The sequence below is a fragment of the Halichoerus grypus genome, chromosome 7, assembly GCF_964656455.1.
Source record: "Halichoerus grypus chromosome 7, mHalGry1.hap1.1, whole genome shotgun sequence".
Lineage (NCBI taxonomy): Eukaryota > Metazoa > Chordata > Mammalia > Carnivora > Phocidae > Halichoerus > Halichoerus grypus.
The window spans coordinates 131,196,546-131,218,249 of NC_135718.1; the positions used below are offsets into that span (position 1 = coordinate 131,196,546).

General features: G+C 41.2%; 1 protein-coding gene across 2 annotated transcripts in view; it reads right to left on the minus strand.

Annotated features, from left to right (window-relative positions):
• Positions 1-14,073, minus strand: part of NUCKS1 (nuclear casein kinase and cyclin dependent kinase substrate 1) — a 33,777-nt gene extending 19,704 nt beyond the window's left edge. The window contains exon 1 of one of the 2 annotated variants that reach the window (XM_036077242.2): positions 13,806-14,073. In XM_036077242.2, coding sequence (XP_035933135.2) covers positions 13,806-13,822 — 17 coding nt within the window. In that variant the 5' untranslated portion in view covers positions 13,823-14,073. The remainder of the gene's footprint in view (positions 1-13,805) is intronic. The other variant, XM_036077241.2, reaches the window with a different exon arrangement.
• Between the last annotated feature and the right edge of the window lie 7,631 nt (positions 14,074-21,704).

Sequence of the window (21,704 nt, forward strand, 5' to 3'; positions counted from 1 at the left end):
TTGTTTTCTTCACTAATCTAAGCTTCTTGAAGGTAACAATGGTCTTATATCCACATTTCCCATTTTTCTTTCTTTTTTTTCAGCCCGCCTGCCTGCCTGCCTTCTTTCCTTCCTTTTTAACCACAGAGCAAGGTAAAAAGTAGACACTCAGATGTTTCTAATTTTTTCCTCTTAGGGCCAAATTTAAGAGCTCTGTTAGAAACCTAATTTTATAAGATACTTGAGAGGATAATATCCAATCTCCTTAAAGTCTTTGAAGGCCTTATCTTTTGCCACTTAATCAAGCAACCCGGAAATTTGTAATTCCTCCAATCAGGTTGTCTCATACCAGTTGGTCATGCTTCTCCTTGGCCTACATTGCTGCTCGCCTCAACTCCCACTCCTATCAGATACAACCCCGCCTCCTCTCAACACCTTTAATCCTCTATTGATACTATATAATCTACTCAATTTGTCTTCCCTACTAAATGTGAACTTCTTGAGGACAGGGGCTGTCTCTCCTTCATTCAGAACACCAAAATCAAGAAATGCATTTGATGAGCAAATGGACTCGGCATCTGCAAAGAGTCAGGGTGGGAAAGGGTATCATGAGAGGATGTATGTGGGAGCCTTCAGCCCATCAGACACTTATTTCCCACTGCCCTTAATGACAAAAGAAAATTTAGTTTCCACCGTATGAAATAACTAGTTATTTTAAATCTAAGAAATTAAAAAGGCAACTATTTAGTACATTTTCTTCTATCCTAGTTTTTAACAAGCAGAACTACCAAAAAAAAAAAAAAATGCCATGTAGACTATACTGATATTATAGGAGTAATCAAATTTAAATTTTTCAAAATTAAATTCAGAGGCCACTCCCTCATTTGAAACACAAAATATTTTACCTTCAGTTATGTCAAAATGGTCAAAATTATCAGAATTCTCTTACGTACATAATAAATGTCATTTATCACAGAAACTATAAAATCCAAGTAAAGCAAAATGTAAATATAGAAGCAAATCTGTCTTAAGGATAACTAGGCCAAAAAAAAAAAAAAAAAAGGAATGCATCCACCCATAAATTAAGTTAGAGGAAAAAGAAAAAATAATTTAAATAAAGGATCTGCGTTAACAAGGGTCATTCATAATAACTCATTATAATGATTTATAATAATAATTTGGTTCAATTCCTGCCTTCTAAAGATACTTCAAAACAATAGTAGAAATACTATTCCATTCCTTACAGATTTACCTTATTTAGGGTGGAAATCACGCTTACTGAACTTACTCCCATGTAAACTAAAAACAGAAGATATACTGGGATAGAAACACATTTTTGAGTAATATATAAATCTAAGGGCATGAGAAGTTCTACTTCGAGTTGAAAACAAAGAAACATTCTTACTTCCTCAAAATACCATCACTTAAATGCCTGAGTCTTCAGTGTAAAATGAGCATCGACAACTAGGACAATAACTAGAACGGGGAGGACAACACAAAATTTCACTATAGCATAGAAGGTTAAAAACACAGATTTTTGAATTGGGTTAAATCCTGGCTCTGCCACTTACTAGCTGTATGTCCTTGAGCAAGTTACTTCCCCTCACTGAACTTCAGTTTCCTCACCTGTAAAATAGGAATAACAACACCTATCTCTCAAGATTGTTGTGAGGGCCAGCTACACAGCTAACCAATAAAGAGCAGCTATTATTACCTGTAAGTACTAATTTGTTCCACCCAGAATATCACTGCAGTTATGAATATACACAAGTAACACTTTCAATTATCTGAACATGATGATTAGCTTGCTGTTTTAAAGTATGTTATGTCTTAGGGAAAATCCGTGTATTAACTTTTGACTCCTACCTCCAAACTTAACCACGTAATAGCCTACTGTTGACCGGAAGCCTTACCAATAACATAGTCGATTAACACATATTTTGTATGTCATATGCATTCTTACAATAAAGTAAACTAGAGAAAAGAAAATGTTATTAAGAAAATCCTAAGGATGAGAAAATAGATTTATAGTACTGTGCTGTATTTACTGAACAAATCTGCATAAAAGTGGACCCACGTAATTCAAACTCAGTGTTCAAGGGGTCAACTGGATAGGAACACAAAAACTTCAATTAAGTTTTTTCTTACTTTAAAAACGTACATGATCTCTCTGTCTAGATTCTAAATGTACCTTGGTCACAATGAACCAATTTCTGAATGATCACCAGAGGGCTCTGAGATGAGAAGTCCCCACTTTTGCATCAGGTTAAAGTGCAAAAACAAACGGTAAAGCGGGAAGCTAGACAAAGAACACGAAAAGATCTGGTTTTAGCACCAAATGGGGATAATTCAAGCAACTCAGAAGCAATAGGGACTTTTTTCTTCCACTCTCTTAATCAACTTCTTTCTACTAAATACTGAGAAGTCTACACACCCAAAATGCTCTTTCTTACAGCAGTGACTGTCTAAGACCAAAACAGTGATATTCCTGAAACATGAAGCACCTCCACCCACCGTTCTGAAGAGTCAACGATCAGTGTTTGAGATGAAAATTATCACACCTTTGAAATGACCTTATCTAATCTTCTCTCTCTTGCTTTCTCTCTCTCTTTTTTTTTTTTAAGAGATGGAGACGGGGGCGGGGGGGGGGATCGGGAGAGGGAGAATCTTAAGCAGGCTCCATCTCACAACCCTGAGATCATGACCTGAGCAGAAATCAACCAACCAACCGAGTCACCCAGGCACGCCCCCCCCCACCCCATCTCTTTTTTTAAAAGTAAGCTCTTGGCTCAACACAGGGCTTGAACTCATGACCCTGAGATCAAGAGTTGCATGCTCTACCAACTGAGCCAGCCAGGTACCCCTAACCCTCTTAACTTTACAGATGAGAAAACTAAAACCACATAATCCAGCTCTACTTTATAACAAGCCTGCACATCAAAATATGGAGATCAATAACAAGCAAACTCGGGGGAGGAAGCAGAACTTCTGAATATAATTAAATTATTGACACCCTAAGCTTTATACTACTTGAAGAGCACAAAACCATTTTCTCAAGGCAAACTGGAGAGCCTTTTAGACAATCTATTACATTATTAAGCTCCATCAACAGACTATACTTCCATTTTTACCCTGAAGAAGTTCTGGTCAATGCAGGGAAGAAGCATAAAAAAAAAAAAAATCCACCTTGCTTTCTAGAATTTAACAAGTTCCTCATTAGGCACTTAAAGCACATTTGAAATTTGAGTTTTGAGAAACCTAAAATAACCAACATTGCTCTTTTGACTAATCACCTGGGTGGTAAACATCACATTTGGTCAGATGAATGAGATCCTATAGAACAATGTTTTTCAATTGACAGGTCACAACCCACAACTGGATCCTGAAATGAATTTATTGGTGTATAACCTGCATTAAAACAACAAAGCAAATCAAAAATATCAGAGAAAATTGTACCTAAATAACAGTAAGTTCCTGACACTTGTTTCAGGTGTTTGTGTTCTTGTGTGTAGCGACCTCATCAAACAAGTTCGAGACCCACTGCTTTAGAATAAAAAAGTGGATTGCAAAAAGATTTCTAAAGTCATTGTTATTTTTACCTTTACAAAAAACAATTTGTTATTGATCCATGGCAGCAAAAGAATAACTTCTCTTCCCATTTTAATTTCCTTTTTTTTTTAAATTATTAAGCAGGCTCCATGCTGGGCGTGGAACCCAACATAGGGCTTGAACTCATGACTCTAAGATCAAGACCTGAGCTGCGATCAAGAGTCAGAAGCTTAACTGACTGACCCACTCAGGTGCCGCCCCCTTTAAAGGTTTTATTTAGGGACACCTGGGTGGCTCAGTTGGTTGAGCGGCTGCCTTCTGGCTCAGGTCATGATCCCAGGGTTCTAGGGTCGAGTCCCACATTGGGCTCCTTGCTAAGCAGGGAGCCTGCTTCTCCCTCTGCCTGCCGCTCCCCCTGCTTGTGCTCGGACAAATAAAATCTTTTAAAAAATAAAATAAAGGTTTTATTTATTTATTTACTTACTTAGAAAGAGCGCACTTGTGTGGGGAGGAGCAGGAGGAGAGGGAGAGAGAGAATCTTAAGCAGGCTCCATGCCCAGCACAGGGCCCAAAGAGCACGTCTGGGGGCTGGATCCCACAAACCAGAGTTCATGACCTGAGTTGAAATCAACCGACTAAGCCACCCAGGTGCTTTAAAGTAACCTCTACCCCCATGTGTGGCTTGAACTCACACCCCAAGATCAAGGGATGCATGCTCTACCAACTGAGCCAGTCAGGCACCCCTAATTTCCTATCTTTTTAAAACACTTGATTTTTCAAGTTTAAGCACTAATAAAACCTACCCAAGTTTGGTGGCTAGTGGTGGGGCAGGAAGTATGGTGATGATGATGACACCAGGTGTATTATATGTGCTAGAACTACTAGACCTCTGACAATCTAATCCAATCTTATCCCAAACTTGTTATCCTAGCAACAAATGTCCCTAGAAGGGAATCCTAAGAACCTCTCATGACCCAGAAAGTGAAATCTGGCACTAAATCTGCCTCTAAAGTCCACTCACCGATTCTGTCATGTCTACCTCCTGGATTACCATGGTTTAAATCTAACCCGTCCTCCACAGAGTAGCCCTTACACTTTATAGGACAGTTTCCACTTTTTTCTTCAAGGCTAAATACTAGGGTTCCTTCAACCCTTCCTTGTGACTTATTTCAAGCATCCTCATGACCTAGTCACTACTCTGCATACCACCTGGGATTTAGTAAAGTTTATCAAGTAGTGCCCCAATCTAATCATAACAACACAGTAAGGTTTACAAAGGTGTATGTGGAGGACAGAGGGAGATCAGGATTACAAAGTTCCTCCTCCTGTTCTACTCTGGGTTTGTACTAATGTAATCCAAGATCTCAATTGCCTTTTGGGCTGTTATATCACACAACATACTGGATGTTGCAATTCCAATAACCAAAGCCTCCTTTTCCCAAGATCTAAGACCTTTTTGTACTTCATTTCAACATATTATTTAACTTCTCAACTTCCTATTACCTGCAAACTTAATCAACACTGGCCAAGAACAAAGTCCTTTAAGGCATCAGTGGAAATGTTCTTTTAGGCTGACCTAAATCTATTCAACTGCCTTCTCTGGGTATGGCTATTGAGGTCCAAGTCCATCACAGTGAACGAGCATTCTGCCTACATTTCTTCATTTTTCCCACAAGGACCTCATGTGAAGCTCTGTCAAAATCCTTGTTGAAAGAGAAACCCAGGGGGCTCGTGGGTGGCTCAGTCAGTTAAGGGTCCGACTCTTGACTGCCGCACAGGTCATGATTTTAGTTATGAGACTGAGTCTCAAGTTGGGCTCTGGGCTGGGGGTGAAGCCTGCTTAAGATTCTCTCTGTGCACCCCCCCCGCCCCACCCCACTCACTCTCTCTAAAAAAAAAAAAAGAGATAGGGACGCCTGGGTGACTCAGTAGGTTAAGCGTCTGCCTTCGGCTCAGGTCATGATCCCAGGGTCCTGGGATCAACTCCCATATGGGGCTCCCTGCTCAGCGGGGAGCCCGCTTCTACCTCTGCCTACCCCTCCCCCTGCTTGTGCTCTCTCGCTCTCTGACAAATAAATAAAATCTTTTTTTTTTTAAGATTTTCTTTATTTTACAGACAGCGAGAGCGGGAAACCAAGAGTGGGAGAGGGAGAAGCAGGCTTCCCACTGAGCAGGGAGCCCGATGTGGGGCTGGATCCCAGGACCCTGGGATCATGACCTGAGCCAAAGGAAGACGCTTAACTGACCGAGCCACCCAGGGGCCCCAATAAATAAAATCTTTTAAAAAAATGTATAAAAAGAGAGAAACCCAGTATTTTTACAGTATTCTTTTACTCTAATTAAAAAAAAATGGGTTCGTTTAAACCAATGATAGTTAAGCTTCTAAAAAATAAACGTTTTTTGTCTGAACGAAATATTCCCAGGAACCACAAAGTAAGACACAGCGAGTAAAAAGTAAAAGCAGCATTATAAGAGCATAAAGTTGTCCTATAATTTCAAATTTAAAGAATTTTCTCATTAGAGATTTTCCCAACTTCTGTTTTCAAGATAGTTTTCTAAAGATTTCCTGGCCAGATTAATTTGGGTATTATCACCTCCTTAAACAAGTGAAAGCTTTGAAAGTCCTGCATTAAAGAAACCTGCTTAACTTTGATCTCTAATATTTTAAAAACAAAATTTGAATCCAATGCTTGTGATATCCCTGAAAGCCAGCACTAGGAAGACTACTGACCTGAGACTGGCTTTTTGTGAGCCCACGCTGAATTTAAAATTATTACAACAGCAGTTACTATGATGCACCAGATACTTCACCTAAATTCTCATTTAATCCTCACAATCTCACAAGAGGAGCTAATTAATGTGAATTCAATTTTATCTGAAGAATCTAATGCTCAAATAGGCTCAGTAACTTTCCTACCATTGCAAGTTATTAAGTAATAAAGCCAATTTTCCAACTCAAGCCCATCTGAACCAATACCCCACAGGGCACTGTTGTTGCCTGTAACCTCTCAAACCTTCCCTTCCTGATCATTCACAAATCAAACTCCTCTACAGAACGGAGACTACTAAAGTTTCTGCCTATCTACATAAAGTTCCTGTATCACTATACTACTCCCTTCAAACTTAGGACATTTGTCTCTCTCTTCTATTCCTCAAAGATTATTCATATGCCAAATTTTCTCAGGACATTAAGAACATTAGTTCACAGAAGTCAGGATACCTGAACTCAAGAGTAACTTCTTACAAGCATTTCCTTCATCTTAAGCTTCAAGTTCCTTTTGGCTAAGATTTATTCCTTTGACTGTATCTTGTATCATTCTGTTACAACTAAATATAAAATTCAAAACGTCACAAGATGCAAGAAAACAGTTAAGTATAATAAAATGAACATTCTAGGAAAGCACTCCTAGGTTTCTTGGATGGAGTTTCTAATTTCTGCAGAAAAGGGGAGGCAGTGAAGGAGTTTTGAATGATGAGCCAGGCAGGTGTTTATTAGTTCACTGTCATAATCCCCTACTAAATCTTGTATCAACTTGCTAATGTTTCAGTCCAGATGAATAAATATTAATAGGACACTTATTCCTAAAAAATATTCAGTTCCACCAGATCTCTCCATATAGGAAAATATTTTGTCTAAAGGTTACAAACATAAATTTCAGTGAGTAAAAAATATTAAATAAAACGGGCTAGATTTTTCCCAACATGTAAGTTGAGTGTAAAACCTATACATTTAGGGACAGAGAAACCTCAAGCAGGTCAAACTGAAGGGGCCTCAGAAGCGCACACTACCCCGTAGAGTCCTGTCTGCAGCAGAGTGTCTCGGGAACCTCAGTGGACTCTTCCAGTTGTCTTAACTCAACCACCTGGCACAAACCTGCAGGTTGTCAGGTTTAGTGACTCGTTACAATGAAGGCGATGGCACATCAAAAGCGTGGAGTACCTTACCATACAGAGGAAACCAAAGCGTTTGGGGAAAGGTAGATTTTAGGGGAAATTTAAATGAAGCGGTATCTTGATAGGCTCAAAGCACAGGGACAATGCGTTTAACGGGGTTAACATCAGGTCTGACCACAACTGGGTCCTACTTCTTGGCAGAGAAGTTAAGCTGGATGTGGAATTGGGTCCAGCAGCTCCTCATCTGAAGCTCTGAAGTTGTAAACTGAGTTCTCCCAAGTCAAAAGGACCTAGCTCTGACAGAAGCGTGGGGTTTCATTCTTATTAATTTCAAACAGCAAAGTTTCTGATAGTCTTTGCTTTTAGAGAATCATTTCTTAGTAGGAAAGCAGTAGTCACTTGAAAGAGGATTGATCAAAGTCTTAACAGCTGCAGCTTATCCGTGGAAGACAGCCAGCCATGTTTGCTCTTCCAGCCCAATGAATGGCAGAGTGGATTTTTTATTTCTAAGTGGAGCTAATGTTTACTTTCTCAAGTAGTTCATCTTCTGGGTCATTTTAGCTTGACAGATGAAATCTCCTTGAAGATCACCTTGCTTAGCAAGTAACTGGAGAGGTGCACAATTAAAAAAAATAGACATGCACGAAGCAGCACCTGAAAATATGCAACACCCAGTAGAAACATTCTTTGGCAACCTGTGGTCTCTCTGCCTAAAGGATTTCAAAGACCTGTAATTATGGCTATTTAGATAGTAGTTATCTAAAAATATGGCAATGCAAGTCTCTAACCATCGGTTCTACTTCTCAGAATCTAGATAGAAATAGGTTTTTTAAAAAACAAAAACAAAAACCAAGGGGATGCCCCAGTTTGAAAAAAGTGGTCCTGTGCTGACTCCAATGGTTTCTATTGTGCACAACATGGCGGTCTGTTAAGTGCTAGCTCAACAATCCAAAAGGCTACTTCTTCATAATCTGGAGTAATGAGATCATATTTATTCCTATCTTTGCAGCTGAGAATTTAAAAATGCAAACAGAAGGAACATTTCATGGCATACTCAATAGCTTCATTATTATTAAGTTCAAGTAGTTGAAGTTTGCAAAGCAACCCATCTGGCTGTGCAGGCTCTAATTCTTACTAACTCCAGAGGAGCACCATTCACAGGACTAGGAGATGGTGTCCTAGAATTCCACACTACGGTGGTGACCTTGTTTTGTACTTCTGGGAAAAACAGGCCATATGCACAATAAAACCAATTGCCCTTTCTTTATTCAAAATTACTTTTTCCTTAATTAATTTTATTTCTAGAGTTGAAAGAAACCTAGGAAAACTGTAAAATGCTTTGTAAAGGCAAGCTACTATTCTTCTAATGGAGTGCAACATCTCCATCCCTAAGTAGAAACCAGAGCCTACATTGCCTGATCCCTGGATTTCTTTCTCTGCACCATGTTACCTCCCCCCAACCATTAGTTTTATTTAAAATGCTAAAAATTCAACCACTTACCTTAGTTTGTAACTTTTGTCAAGTTAAATCAACTCCAATTTTTAATCTTAATTTTCCTTCTAATTTTATCATACTCAGTTTTACTATGGGTGTTGAACCTTTCCAAATGCCATGTTTTTCCTTTGTCCTTTATTTTTTTAAAGTGAGCTCTACACCCAATGTGGGGCGGGAACGCATGACCCCAAGAGCAAGAGTCACATGCTCTACTGATTGAGCCAGCCAGGTGTCCCCTCTTTTTGTCTTTTAATATGATGTATCAGTAACAGATTTTAAGTTTTGTTCCTGGGACAAATCCTACTTGATCACATTTATTTTTAATACACATTGGATTCAGTTAGCTAATACTCTGGCATTTCTGCATCTATACTTGTATGTAAAATGAGTCCATTAATTTTCTTGTAGTGTCCTTTAGGTGGTTTTGAAATCTATTCACTTAATTTAGTCAGGGAGTAAATGCCCTTGTATTACAAAATCTATACATACTGAAAGCAATGCCACTTATCTAACGTTCACATTTCTCCCCCCAGGTGTTATACTATTTCACTGCTTTTCCCTCTCCATTCAAGTTATCTTCCTTTAACCCCTTCACATATTCTCCTATTCCTTCCGAAAAAAATTCTTTCACCCTCCTCCCCCATTTTAAAGTTGGTCCTCCCCATCAAAGTCCTATTATGAACTGTAATCCCTTCCAAAGATGGCAAAATGCGCTACTACCATGAAAAAGAATAACACCCTGTGGCAGTGTGTCTCACGGGGAAGATCACATTGGTTGTGGCTTGGTCACACTTGGATTTGAATTCCTGCTTTACCTCTTCACAGGTGAACTGGGCCAGTTAATTTAGCCAAGCCTCAGCTACCTTACATATGCGACGGGAATAACATATACCTTGCATGAAGAGTTGTTTGAAGAATGTGAAATATGTGTAAAGTTTCTGGAAGAAAATTTGGCACAAAAAAAGTTGCTCAGTGATAGTTCTTTTGAGTTTTGATGTGATTTTATTTTTTCTAAAATTGAAGGTTGAGAAAGTACTTCTGTTAAAAGTCCACAATCTCGAATCCACAATTTAGGAATTCAAAAAGTTCTGAAAATCAATGTTTCAGGTTTACCTGAACAATGAGAGGGCATTTAGTTGCATTTTTTTAGTGTGAAAATTCAGTTTTATTACAGAGATATTAAGGTGTTTGATTACAGAAGTACTACTGCAGAACTCAATGGTGATAGCCCATTAATGCACAGTATAGGCATCATTACTTTAAAAATTTTTGAAAATAACTGAACTTCCAAAACACACAGGGCCCCAATGGTTTCAAACTATACAGGGATTGTAGACCTGTTACTACATTATATGTGGAATCAAATATAGTCAATGCAAATCTAGTAGCAAGCAGAATAGCTAAAACTCATGCAGTTTAAATAGTTTCGCAACTATTTTTACACTTTAATTCCTTTGGCTTCAAAGTCATCACTGGTAAACTGAAGGAACTGGACTTAATCTCTGAAGCTTTTAGTTTTTCAAAAACATACTTTTAGTTAAAAAGTATCTCTGAAAATTATTTTAAATTGAGTTGAACAAAACTGCTCTTATTTAAAACATTTATTTAAAGTAATTTTTTATCAACCAGTATGAACCTATGCTTTCACATCTAAACTTTCAAGGTTAAAGGTTCCCTGCAATCTCAAGTACTAAACAAAAAACAACCAGATATCAAGTTATGTTCTGAAGAAAGGAGCAAACATTGATCTGAATGACTTGGATCATTTTCAATAAGGGAAGAGGGTCTTTGAAGAATACACTAAGCTGAATTTCAAGAAACCTGGTTTCAAGTCTGGACAAGTCAGTAAATCTCTGATTTTTCTTTCTCATCTTTTACAAGTAACAGCATTTTCTTTCCTTCCTCACAAGAATCACGAAAGCACTTTGAAGAGTTAAAAGTGCCGTATACTACAACAACATCAATACTCATCAGGCTGAAGGTAAAGTGATTACTATGCAGAAAGGGTGAAGATAAGCAGGCCTGAGAATTAAGAAATCTAGGTTCTAGGCCCAACCTCTACATCCAGTGTGTGATGCAAGACACTTCACTTGTCCAGATCCCCATTAAGTCACTTGTAAAATGAATTTGCCTAAATTTCTTTCTAGCTCCAAGATTATAATTTTATGCTATAAAATTGAACCCAAGGCCTAAAATATTTGAGCTCTCATTTATATACAATGAGTCAGATGCTGTAAAAGGTAGAGACAGCAATACTGTATGAATAAAACTACTTAGATGTGTTGCACACATCTATGGAAAAACCTGCTCCAGCTTATCAGTTCATCATTCCCTGCACATGGAAATTGGTGTCAAGTAGCCATTAGTACATTTCTAACTCTTCTTTAAATGCTCTGGTTAGTATTAAAATGAATAATACTTACAGTAAATATGAACACCAGAAAAACCTCCAAAATTATACATAGGCCCTAAAGGGCAGAAATATGCCCTAAAAGAAGATGTGCTGACACTTATTTTCCAACTTGTGCTTTTTTGGGGGTTTTTTAAACAGGTTGATCATTCTGATATCTGGTCAATGTCTATCATTAACTTTTTGTAAAATGCCCTCAGGTATATAGATTCTTCATTTACACCTTGGAACAAAAGCACTTCCCTAAGACAGGACTTTTTTATTGCAAAATTTAACAAACCACCAAACTCAAGTTTAATTATTTCTGCTTTATTATTGGTCATGAGTATATTAAAAACTTTTAAAAAAGTTACAAAGAGACTTTAATCACTAAAATATATAATCAGAAACCAAGTTGCTTTAAAATTAATAATATGAAAGTGACCCCAAAAGCCAATATATTAATTTCATTCTTCAATTAGGGGCAAATAGACAGTTAAAATTACTTTTAACAACATAATGAACAAGAAAAAAGTTGTGAAGTCTCCAAAAAACGGACAGACCCATGCTCAATATATCCCCACCTGGTGATATTTAAAAAAAAAAAAAAATCAACGTTTTCGAATGAAAAAATTCTGTTCGTGCTCCAATATCTAAATCTGGGAACACAAATTCAGGCAGATGAGTATAATAAAGTCACAACAATAACATAAAAAGTCATCAAAACCTAGTGAACCGAAGTTGAAAGGTAGAAAAAAATAGTCCAATTTCACCACACAGTAATTTACTTCCAGAGACAGGAGATCCAATCCAGATGAATCAAATCTTTATTACGATATTGTCTATTTAACCTGATCCTAAAGAAAATATTCCACATAAATTGATGTGATACATTCATCAATTTTCATGCCAAAAAAAAAAAAAAAAGTATGCATACTATAATCTGAAAAATCTATCCAGACTCCTTGCCAGAAAGTGGGCAAAACTCTTCCCGGTGGCGATGGTGAGTTATCAGAGATGCGGGTAGAAATTAGAAGGCAGAAAAGCAGTCAGGTAGTTAGTTAGCACTCTCCTCATGCCCACCCCGAGCGTAGAAGTATGCAGTCCCATACCACCACCAGTTGGAGACGGATGCTCTAGTCAGGAGATAGAACGGTGTGGAACAAAACCCTTTCCCGGGTTCCAAACCTCTCTTTAGAGCTCTAGGTCAAAATACTTCCGTTTCTCACAAAACTTGGAATGAAGAAGGGGAAGCAACAACTGTTAAAACATTTTAAATCTAAACCTTTACCTATATATCTAGAAAACACCATGCGAAGCAGCCGATTCCTTACATCGAAAGCGTCACGGACACTACGTTAAAAGTAACAGTTATTTGCAACAGCTCTCCTTCGAAAGGCCTCAACACAGTGGATTAAGCCACACCCCTCCATAAATGGCACATTCCATACAATAGCCAGGAGGACGGCAAAGGGCGATTCCACCGTCCGCTGGGAACAGCAAACTTGTTGAAATTCTCAGAATCAAGTCTACTGGTTACCTGAATCTAGTCCCTTTATTATTAGGTTATTTGGGGGGAAAAGAGAGAGTTACAAAAACATCCGAGACACGTACGCCGAGTGAGCGTAGAGACAGGCAGCGGGAACGAGAACCACACGGGATTTGGGTCGTGCTGTTAACCCGCACCTTCCTGAGTAGGGACATTTCCCCGAGGAAGGACATTTCTAGTCGGAGGGAAACAGCGAGCTCGGCGTGGGGGGAGGGGGCAGTTAACCCGCTCCGAACTCCGAGTTGGGGGAGAGGCAGCAGTCATTATTTTCCAGGGCCCAGTCCCGAGCTCTCACTTTTGCCGGAGGGGAAAAGAACGGGTCCCGCCCACGCCCGGCCCAATCCGGGAGGCGGGGCCCTGCAGCGACCCTGGAGGACAGAGGCGGGGCCGGGTGGCAGTGCTGCCCCTCCCCCTTTGCATGGAACACCCCCGTCCGCTAGAGAAAGAGGGCTGAGTTCCCCCACCCCCACGCAAGCAGAGGAGGCAAAGAGCCACACGGGCGTCTCAGCCCCTCCTCACTTAAGGTGGGGTGGGGAGCCGAGCCCGAGTCCGACTCTGCCCGTCTCCCCGCAGGCTCCAAGGGGTTGGCCCCGAGGAGGTGGGGCCTGGGTGGGGGCACTGACTTCACACCCCTCCCCCTCCGGCCGCTGTCGGTTCAGGGAACACCCCGCCCGCTCCAGTGCGGCGGGTGGGGGAGGCAGCAGAGCAGCCCGGAGCCCTGCAGCGGCGCGGGGCGGGGAGGAGCGCGCGCATGGGCGCGCGGCCGCCACCCCCGCGTAGCCCCGCGCGCCAGCAAGGCCCCCCACGCTCAAGGGCGCGCGCGGGCCCCGAAAGGGAGGAGGCCGCGCGTGGCACCGGAGAGGGCCGACTGCAGGCTTCTGTCCCCCAGTCCTTCACCACTCACCCCCAACCCCCTCCATCCCGCTCCAGGCCTCGGACTCCGCACTGACCTGACAGGCCGAGACATGTTCGCTGTCGAAACAGGACCGAGTCGAGAAGCCAAAGACCAGGACCCCCCCCACCCCGCGCGCTCGGCGCCCCACCCCCCCCAACTTCGGCCGATGGGGCCGCTGCCGCCGAACCCCGAACTGCTGGCTTCTCAAACTCCGCTGCTTCTTGGTTCAGGGCCCCTTAATCAGACGAGCCCCCCGCTCCCCCGTCTCTTCAAAATGGATGAATCAAACCAGCCGAAAATGCGCCAAAGCCGCGGTGCAACCAAGCGCACTAGGTCTCGTGGGCTCCGCCCCATCACGCCCGGTCATTGGCGGTTTTTGCCAGATGCGCCGAGCTCATTAGCCCGTTTGAATCATCACGTCTCCCAGGCTCCGCCCCGCGCACTGATAGGCCCCACCTCCTCCGTGGGGTCCTGTTAGTCAAGATGCTCTGAGAGCGCACGGCCGCAAAACAAAAATGGTCGCTGCTTGGCCCGCCCCCTGGTTTCCACTCCGGAATTGCAGATTCGTTTTGGGTTGCATCTTGGAACGACTAGAAAAAAAGATTTACATAGGGTTCAATGTCATTTAGTGGTAGTTTAATGATGTTTCATTTCGCCTGCCTTGATCATCTAGAGACTGCACTAATAGCAAAACTCGTGGGATAGGCAGCTGATTCGTCACTAAGGGGCTGCTTCAGAATTGGAGGGAAATTCCATAGGTTCAAAAATTTTTTGACCCTAAACGCGCAAGCTCTTTCCCCTGGCTTCAGCATTAGCCCTCAGGGACTCCAACCGCTGTTGGAGCAGGGAGGCAGGATCATAATCAAGGAATAACTTCACTCCCAATTTCCATGCTCCATTCTGGACCTTGAGATCCACTTCAGGGTCATTAGAGTCCCAGTCTCCGACATTACTTCAGGAGCTTAATGATTAGAAGCATGTGCCCTGGGGCCACAGCGTGTTTTGGTTTGAACCTCAGGTCCACAACTTAGTAGTTGTAGAACTTTACCTCACTGTGCCTCAATTTTCTCAAGTGTAAAATGGGGAACAAAAATACTTACCTCATAGGGCTATTAGAATTGAATGAGTTGAAATGTGAAAAGCCCCTAGGACGGTCACCAGTGCACAGTAAGCAATATCTACGTATTTGTTAAATTCAATTTTTGAAAAACGACCTGATCCTCGGGTAGGAGCGGGTGGGATTGGCTCAAGACTCAAGACAACCTAAGGTCGCTTAGATCATTTCATTTAAATTCATGAACGTTTGTTGGACGCCTAAAATTCTCAGAGGTAGAGCTGAGGATCCTATGGGAACGACTAAGGTTTACTCCACCATTGTAAAATAAATTTCAATGCCTGCCAAGGCAGCCTGTTAATAACCAACTGAAGATACACTCTATAAACAAACAAACCTAGCACTGTCTGCCTCCTGAAAATCTCCCCTTATAAAATCTGGCTTCTCTAAGGGAAGAGAAAGTCACAGTCCACCAGTGAAGCATTAAACAAGTTATCTTCTCCCTTTAGCCATGTCACTCTACCCTTTCTTCCCTGAATTTGTGTGTGTGGGTAGTAATAAAGTGCAAACATTAAATTCACCATTTTAACTATTTTTAAGTGTATAGTTCAGTGGCATTAAGTACATTTACATTGTTGTACAACTCTCACCACCATCTGTCTCCAGAACATTTTCATCTTCCCGAGGCTCTGTACCATTAAACACTAATTCCCCATTCCCTCTCTCCCCAGACTTTGGCACCCATCGTTTTACTTTCTTTTCTTATGAATTTGACTACTCTAGAAACCTCATATAAGTAGAATCATATAGTATTTATCCTTTTGTGCTGACAGATTTCACTTAGCATAATGTCTCCCAGGTTCATTCATGTTTTAGCATATATCAAAATGTTTTACTTTTTAAAGGCTGAATAGTTGCGCCTGAGTGGTTCAGGCGTTAAGCATCTGCCTTCAGCTCAGGTCATGGTCCCAGGGTCCTGAGATCGAGCCCTGCATTGGGCCCCCTGCTCGGCAGAGAGCCTGCTTCTTCCTCTCCCACTCCTCCTGCTTGTGTTCCCTCTCTTGCTGTGTCTCTCTCTGTCAAATAAAAAATAAAATCTTAAAAAAAAAAAAAAAAGGCTAAATAATATTTCAATGTATGTATAAGCCACATTTTTGTTTACCAATTCAACTGTCAGTGGACACTTGGGTTGCTTCCAGATTTTCACTATTGTGAATAATTTTGCTGTGAACATGGGTGTACAAATATCTCTTCGAGCCCCTGCTTTCAGTTCTTTGGGGTATATACCCAGAAGTGGAATTGCTAACCATATGGTCATATTGTTTTTAATTTTTTGAGGAATCTCCATACTATTTTCCACAGCAACTGCACCGTTTTCATCCCCACCAACCCGGCACAAGGGCTCCAGTTTCTCCACATTCTTGCCAACATTTCTGGTTTTTTTGGTAGTAAGCATCCTTAATCAGTGTCTGAATATATTTTGACTAAGTATATTGTCAAGCATATGATTGTTAAAAATCCCAATGCAGAGACTGGGGTGGTGTAATGATCATGAGTGACTTTGTTGAAGGTTGTTTTATTAGGGCAGATTGCTGTTATTTTAGAAAATACCTTTATTTAGTATTGTGAGATGAGGCAGAGATATTCTTGTTACTCATTCCTTAGGTAATGAAAGGAACTGGCCATAGTCAACATGTCCAGGCAGGTGGAAAGTTCAGGACAGGTCTTCCAGGCCTTGCCCTCCTAGTTTAGGTCAAGGCCAACTGATAGACGGCCACTGAATTAAGGCTCTTCCTCTTCCAAGGTGAGGGTCATACCCGACTCTCTCCTCACCGCAGCTTCAGCTAACATCTTCCCTCCATTTGCTTGTTCATTCACTAAATATTTCAACAAACACTCTCTCTTAAGAAGAAAGTAACTGAAGATTTATTTGAATTTCTAGTTTACTTTTTAGTGGACAAGTCCTGAATTATGCCCTCAAGAGCTCCAACACTGTCTCCCTGGCTACCAGAACCTGGAATGCAGTCTTCAAGGTCAGTTCCCTCTTGTCCATCCCCAAATTCTCTGCTGTAGGCACATGTCTCAGCCACAACCAGTTTGTTGGAAAACTGAAGACATCATACGATAGGCTAGACTTTAAAAGCAGCGTCAGACAACACTGAACGGACAATATACATCGTAAAACTATGAAAACAAAAAAAAGGTAAGGAGACAGAAAAGACAGTCATTCCTTTTCCCTGGAAATTGAGATTTAATGGGCCTTTTAAACTCAGTGTTTAATTTCCCTAGGATTGTAGTTCTATTTTGGGAAGTAGTCCTTTCCTTCTCCCGTTAGGGCTTAAGACGCTAAGAAGTGGTAGTGCTGGGGCGGCGGACTGAGGACTCTTCCCTGTCCCTAACAAAGACCCATTTCCTTCAAGGCTATGCTATAGTGGCTGGGAGATTTCTAACAAATTTTGAGCACTTACTCTGTCCTGGGCACTTCTAGTTCTGTGACCTTATGAAAGTCATCCAACTAGATCTAAAGACAGACACTACTTCTATGGACCACAGGACCACAGAAAGCTACCTATCTTTGAAGACCCTGCCAGGAAGTTAAAGAAAACTTCTCCTAGGCTTTTTTCTTTTTTAACTTCTACCTCCAAACTGCTGATTCTTGCTCCACCATACTCATAAGAAAGAATGGGACAGAAGGGCTCTGTGTCTGGTTTGTCTTTCTACAACCCCAGAGGCTGAGTAGCCTTGGAGGCAGGTTCATGGTTTGAGGAGGATGCTCCTCTGCCCTCAGATCACAGCCAGAAAAAGATTGGGCCACAGTCAATTTAAACATTTAATTTCATTTTCTTGTGTATATTTCTTCTGCTCCAGACTTCTATCTTCCTCTCTACTTTAAAGAGTGTTAAGAGCTAAGGTTAGGTGGATTTCTGCAAATAGGGGTTTTGTTTGGGTTACCCTCCGTAAATGTGGATGGGCCTCATCCAATCAGCTGAGGGCCTAAAGAGTTGACCCTCTCCTGAGTGCGAGAGAATTGTCCCGGTTTTGTTTGGGTTGTATCACTTCCTACTGGTTCTCTCCTCTGTTATTTTCTAAAATAACAGCAATCTGCCCTAATAAAAAATGGGTGGATTGGATTTTTCTTCTTCATTTTCCTTCATGAGACTTAAAATTTTTCATGATCAAAGTATTAAAAAATCTGTATACACACTTAATAAATTACTCTTTGTTTCTGTCATACTGAGCATTTGTTATATGGAAAAAATTCAAGGATGCCACCACCAAACACACATAAAAAATGAGATGCAGTGTATTCTGTAGTGAAGGGTCATTTTCTGGAGTCATACTGCTTGAGGCTAAAAATCAGTTTGCCACTTGCTAGCTGTCTAACCTTAGGCAAAGCCTGAATTGTTTGTGCTTCCGTTTCCATATATATACCTATCACAGGCTCATTGTGAAAATAAAAATAATCCATGTGAAGGGCTTAAGGGGAATACTTAGCTTATAGCAGTACTCAGACGTTAGCTACTGGGAGCAACAGTTGAAAATGGAAAGGAGGTTAAAATCCCTGTATTTGCAAATAAGATAGCTGATATTCAAAATTAAATGATAGTCACTGCATTTGGGTGACATATCTTAAAAAGTGGAACTTGTTGATTAAATATCTTAGGATATAGTGCACTGCATTCTACTCAAACTGCACTTACTGGGGCCCCAAATTTAATATGGAAACATGCATGTCTCCATTCCATACATGAACATGGTCTCAAAAGCTAACACAAACCAGAAGTTCCAAACCCCAAAAGGGTCAGTTCTGTTTCTCTAAATGTTTGGACTGATTTTCCTTCTTTGAAGTCATCTCTACACCCAACATGGGGCTCGAACCCACAACCCTGAGCTCAAGAGTTGCACGCTGACTGAGCCAGCCAAGCGCCCCTGGGCTTACTTACTAAAATAGGTTTTTCAGGTCAAATGTTTCCCAGAAACCTAAATGACAGAATGGAGATGGGAAATTCGAAGACTTGCAGTTATGTCTTGACTTTATTACAAATTCAACCTTTAAGTCAAATTTTGAGAGATCGTTCCCTCAAACATAAGACATGAAGAACTGTTTGCCTTCTTATTTCAAAGATAGCGTAAGAAGCATACACAACTCACAAATCTGAGGGAAGAGTTTACATCAAATTAGATATTAGCAGTCAGTGCTACTGGGCTGCCCTCTTCACATCATGATCAATCATAAAATGCTTACCTTATCTCCTTGCTCTTCCTACTGGTTCTCTCCTCTTTATTCTCATTACTGTGTAGTTAATTCCTAATCACACAGACTTTGAGTGTGAATCAAATTTGAGTATGAAGAAAAGGTATCGTAACACTACCATCATGGGCGCTTGGGTGGCTCAGTCAGTTGAGCGTCCGACTCTTGATTTCAGCTCAGGTTATAATCTCAGGGTCGTGAGATTGAGTCCCGTGTGGGGCTCCTCACTCAGCGAGGAGTCTGCTTAAGATTTTCTCTCTCCATCCCTCCCCCACCCTGCATGCTTTCTCTCAAATAGTAAATCTTTAAACAAAACGAAACACTACCATCACACAACGAAGTACTTCGAAGTGTAGGTGATAGTCAATTTGACTAGGCAATGGAGTACCCAAATACCTGGTCAAACATCATTTTGGGTGTTTCTGTGAGGGTGTTTTTGGATGAGATTAACACTGAAATCAGTAGACTGAGTAAAGCAGATTACCCTCCGTAAATGTGGATGGGCCTCATCCAATCAGCTGAGGGCCTAAAGAGTTGACCCTCTCCTGAGTGCGAGAGAATTGTCCCGGGTGATGGCCTTCAAGCTGGACTATCAGCTCCTCCAGCCTACCGGCCCTGAGACTCGAACTGGAACATCAAGTCCGCATGTTGGACTTGCCAGTCTCCATAACCGCACAAAACAATTCCTTATAATAAATCCCTTTACATATGTACATATCTCCTTAGTTGTGTTTTCCTGGTGAATCCTAATACAGAGCAATACCGTTATATACTGAAACTCTGCAGATTAAATTCAAGAGGATTCAAATTATGCTTGAAAGCCAGAGAGAAGGCAGTTTTTCTACCAATGAAGGCCGTATGTAGATATATTCTCGAGTCTCAGGTATTTATGCCTGAAGCAAAAATACACATAGTACTTTTCAACACACATCACTTTCTAGGGGCTTCCTACCTATTCCAACTTGCACCCTTGGGGATTACTTGGCTTTCATAAATGAGTCACTTACATAGCTGAAGCTTCTTGGAGAGGTTAAAGGGCACTGAGGTTTGTTTCCTTGGGCAACTGTCAATGGATCTGATAGAATACCATGGAGATATTTATACCTTCTAACCATAGCCTTCGATCATGTCAAAAGCAGACTACTGCTTACAAATGGACAGAGACAGGAAAAGCCTCAGGTTAGATGGGTCAGTGTCCTGAGGACAGAAGACTGACCACTTAAAGAAGAGTTAAATCTGGAGATGATAGGACAGAGAAATTTTTTTTTTTAGATTTTAGTTATTTATTTGAGAGAGAGCGCGAGAGAGCACTAGTAGAGGGAAAGCATGAAGGTGGGGAGAGGCAGACTCCCTGCATAGCAGGGAGCCCAATGTGGGGTTTGATCCCAGGACCCTGGGATCATGACCTGAGCTGAAGGCAGACGCTTCACTGACTGAGCCACCAAGGCACCCCTGGAGATGATAGGACATAATGAGGAACCCAAACATACCTTAGAATAGCTAAGGCAAATGAATTCAGGAAATCATCTTGGGAGTAATTCTGGCTCATTAGTAGTAACAAAAGTGCAAATCATCACTTACTGCGGAGGGGCCTTCCTTGACCTGTGGTCTCTTTTTCTCCGCTTGTTTGGTCACTCAGCTATTCTGTTCAAAGTCCAAAGCCAGGGCAGGGGCGCCTGGGTGACTCAGTCGGTTGAGCGTCTGACTCTTGATTTCAGCTCAGGTCATCATCTCGGGGTCCTGGGATCAAGCCCTGCATCAGTCTCCACACCTGGCGGGGAGACTGCTTGAGGATTCTCTCCACCCCCTCTCATGCTCTCTCTCTCAAATAAATCTTAAAAAAAATTTTTTTAAAAAGTCCAAAGCCAGGGCAGTCACAATCCCACAGCTCTGTTCTCAGGCCTTCCTTGGGTCTCTTAAAAACACTCTGCAGGAAATGCTTATGTTTTCTTTTTGTCCAAAGACCAGCTGAGTGGCTGGAGGGGCATCTTGTCTCAAATATGGAACCTTCTCTAGGGAAGGGCTACAACAATATTCATGTTCCAAACTATTGTACCAAGACGTAGCATCCAAATGACAGGATATAATTATTTTTTGTATAATTGTATTTCTAATCATGTAAATATTTCCCTCTTTTTTTAAAATCTTCAATTGTTTTCCCTTTTCTTTATGGATAGGGACATAAAGAGGAATTAGTTATATTTCAATTTCTTCTTTAATTAGTTTCAGCCCTATAATGCTCACCACTTACGAGAGAAAATCCAGAAGGGCCTGCCTCCAGCAATGCTTGAAAAGGTAGGTAAATCCTGAGTCAACACACAGGAAAAGAAAACATACTCAATTTTTCACAAAGGTCACATTTCCAAGCAGTATTTGGAATGTCGTATCAAGTACTGAATTAGTATTAGGCAATTGATACTAGTAAATTAATAGATAGAATAACATTTACCTTCATTTTTAAAGAAGGTATTTAAAAAACGGGCGCCTGGGTGGCTCAGTCAGTTAAGCGTCTGCCTTTGGCTCAGGTCATGATCCCAGGGTCCTGGGATCGAGTTGTACATTGGCCTCCCTGCTCAGCGGGGAGCCTGCTTCTCCCTCTCCCTCTGCCTGCCGCTCCCCCTGCTTGAGCTCTCTGTCAAATAAAGAAA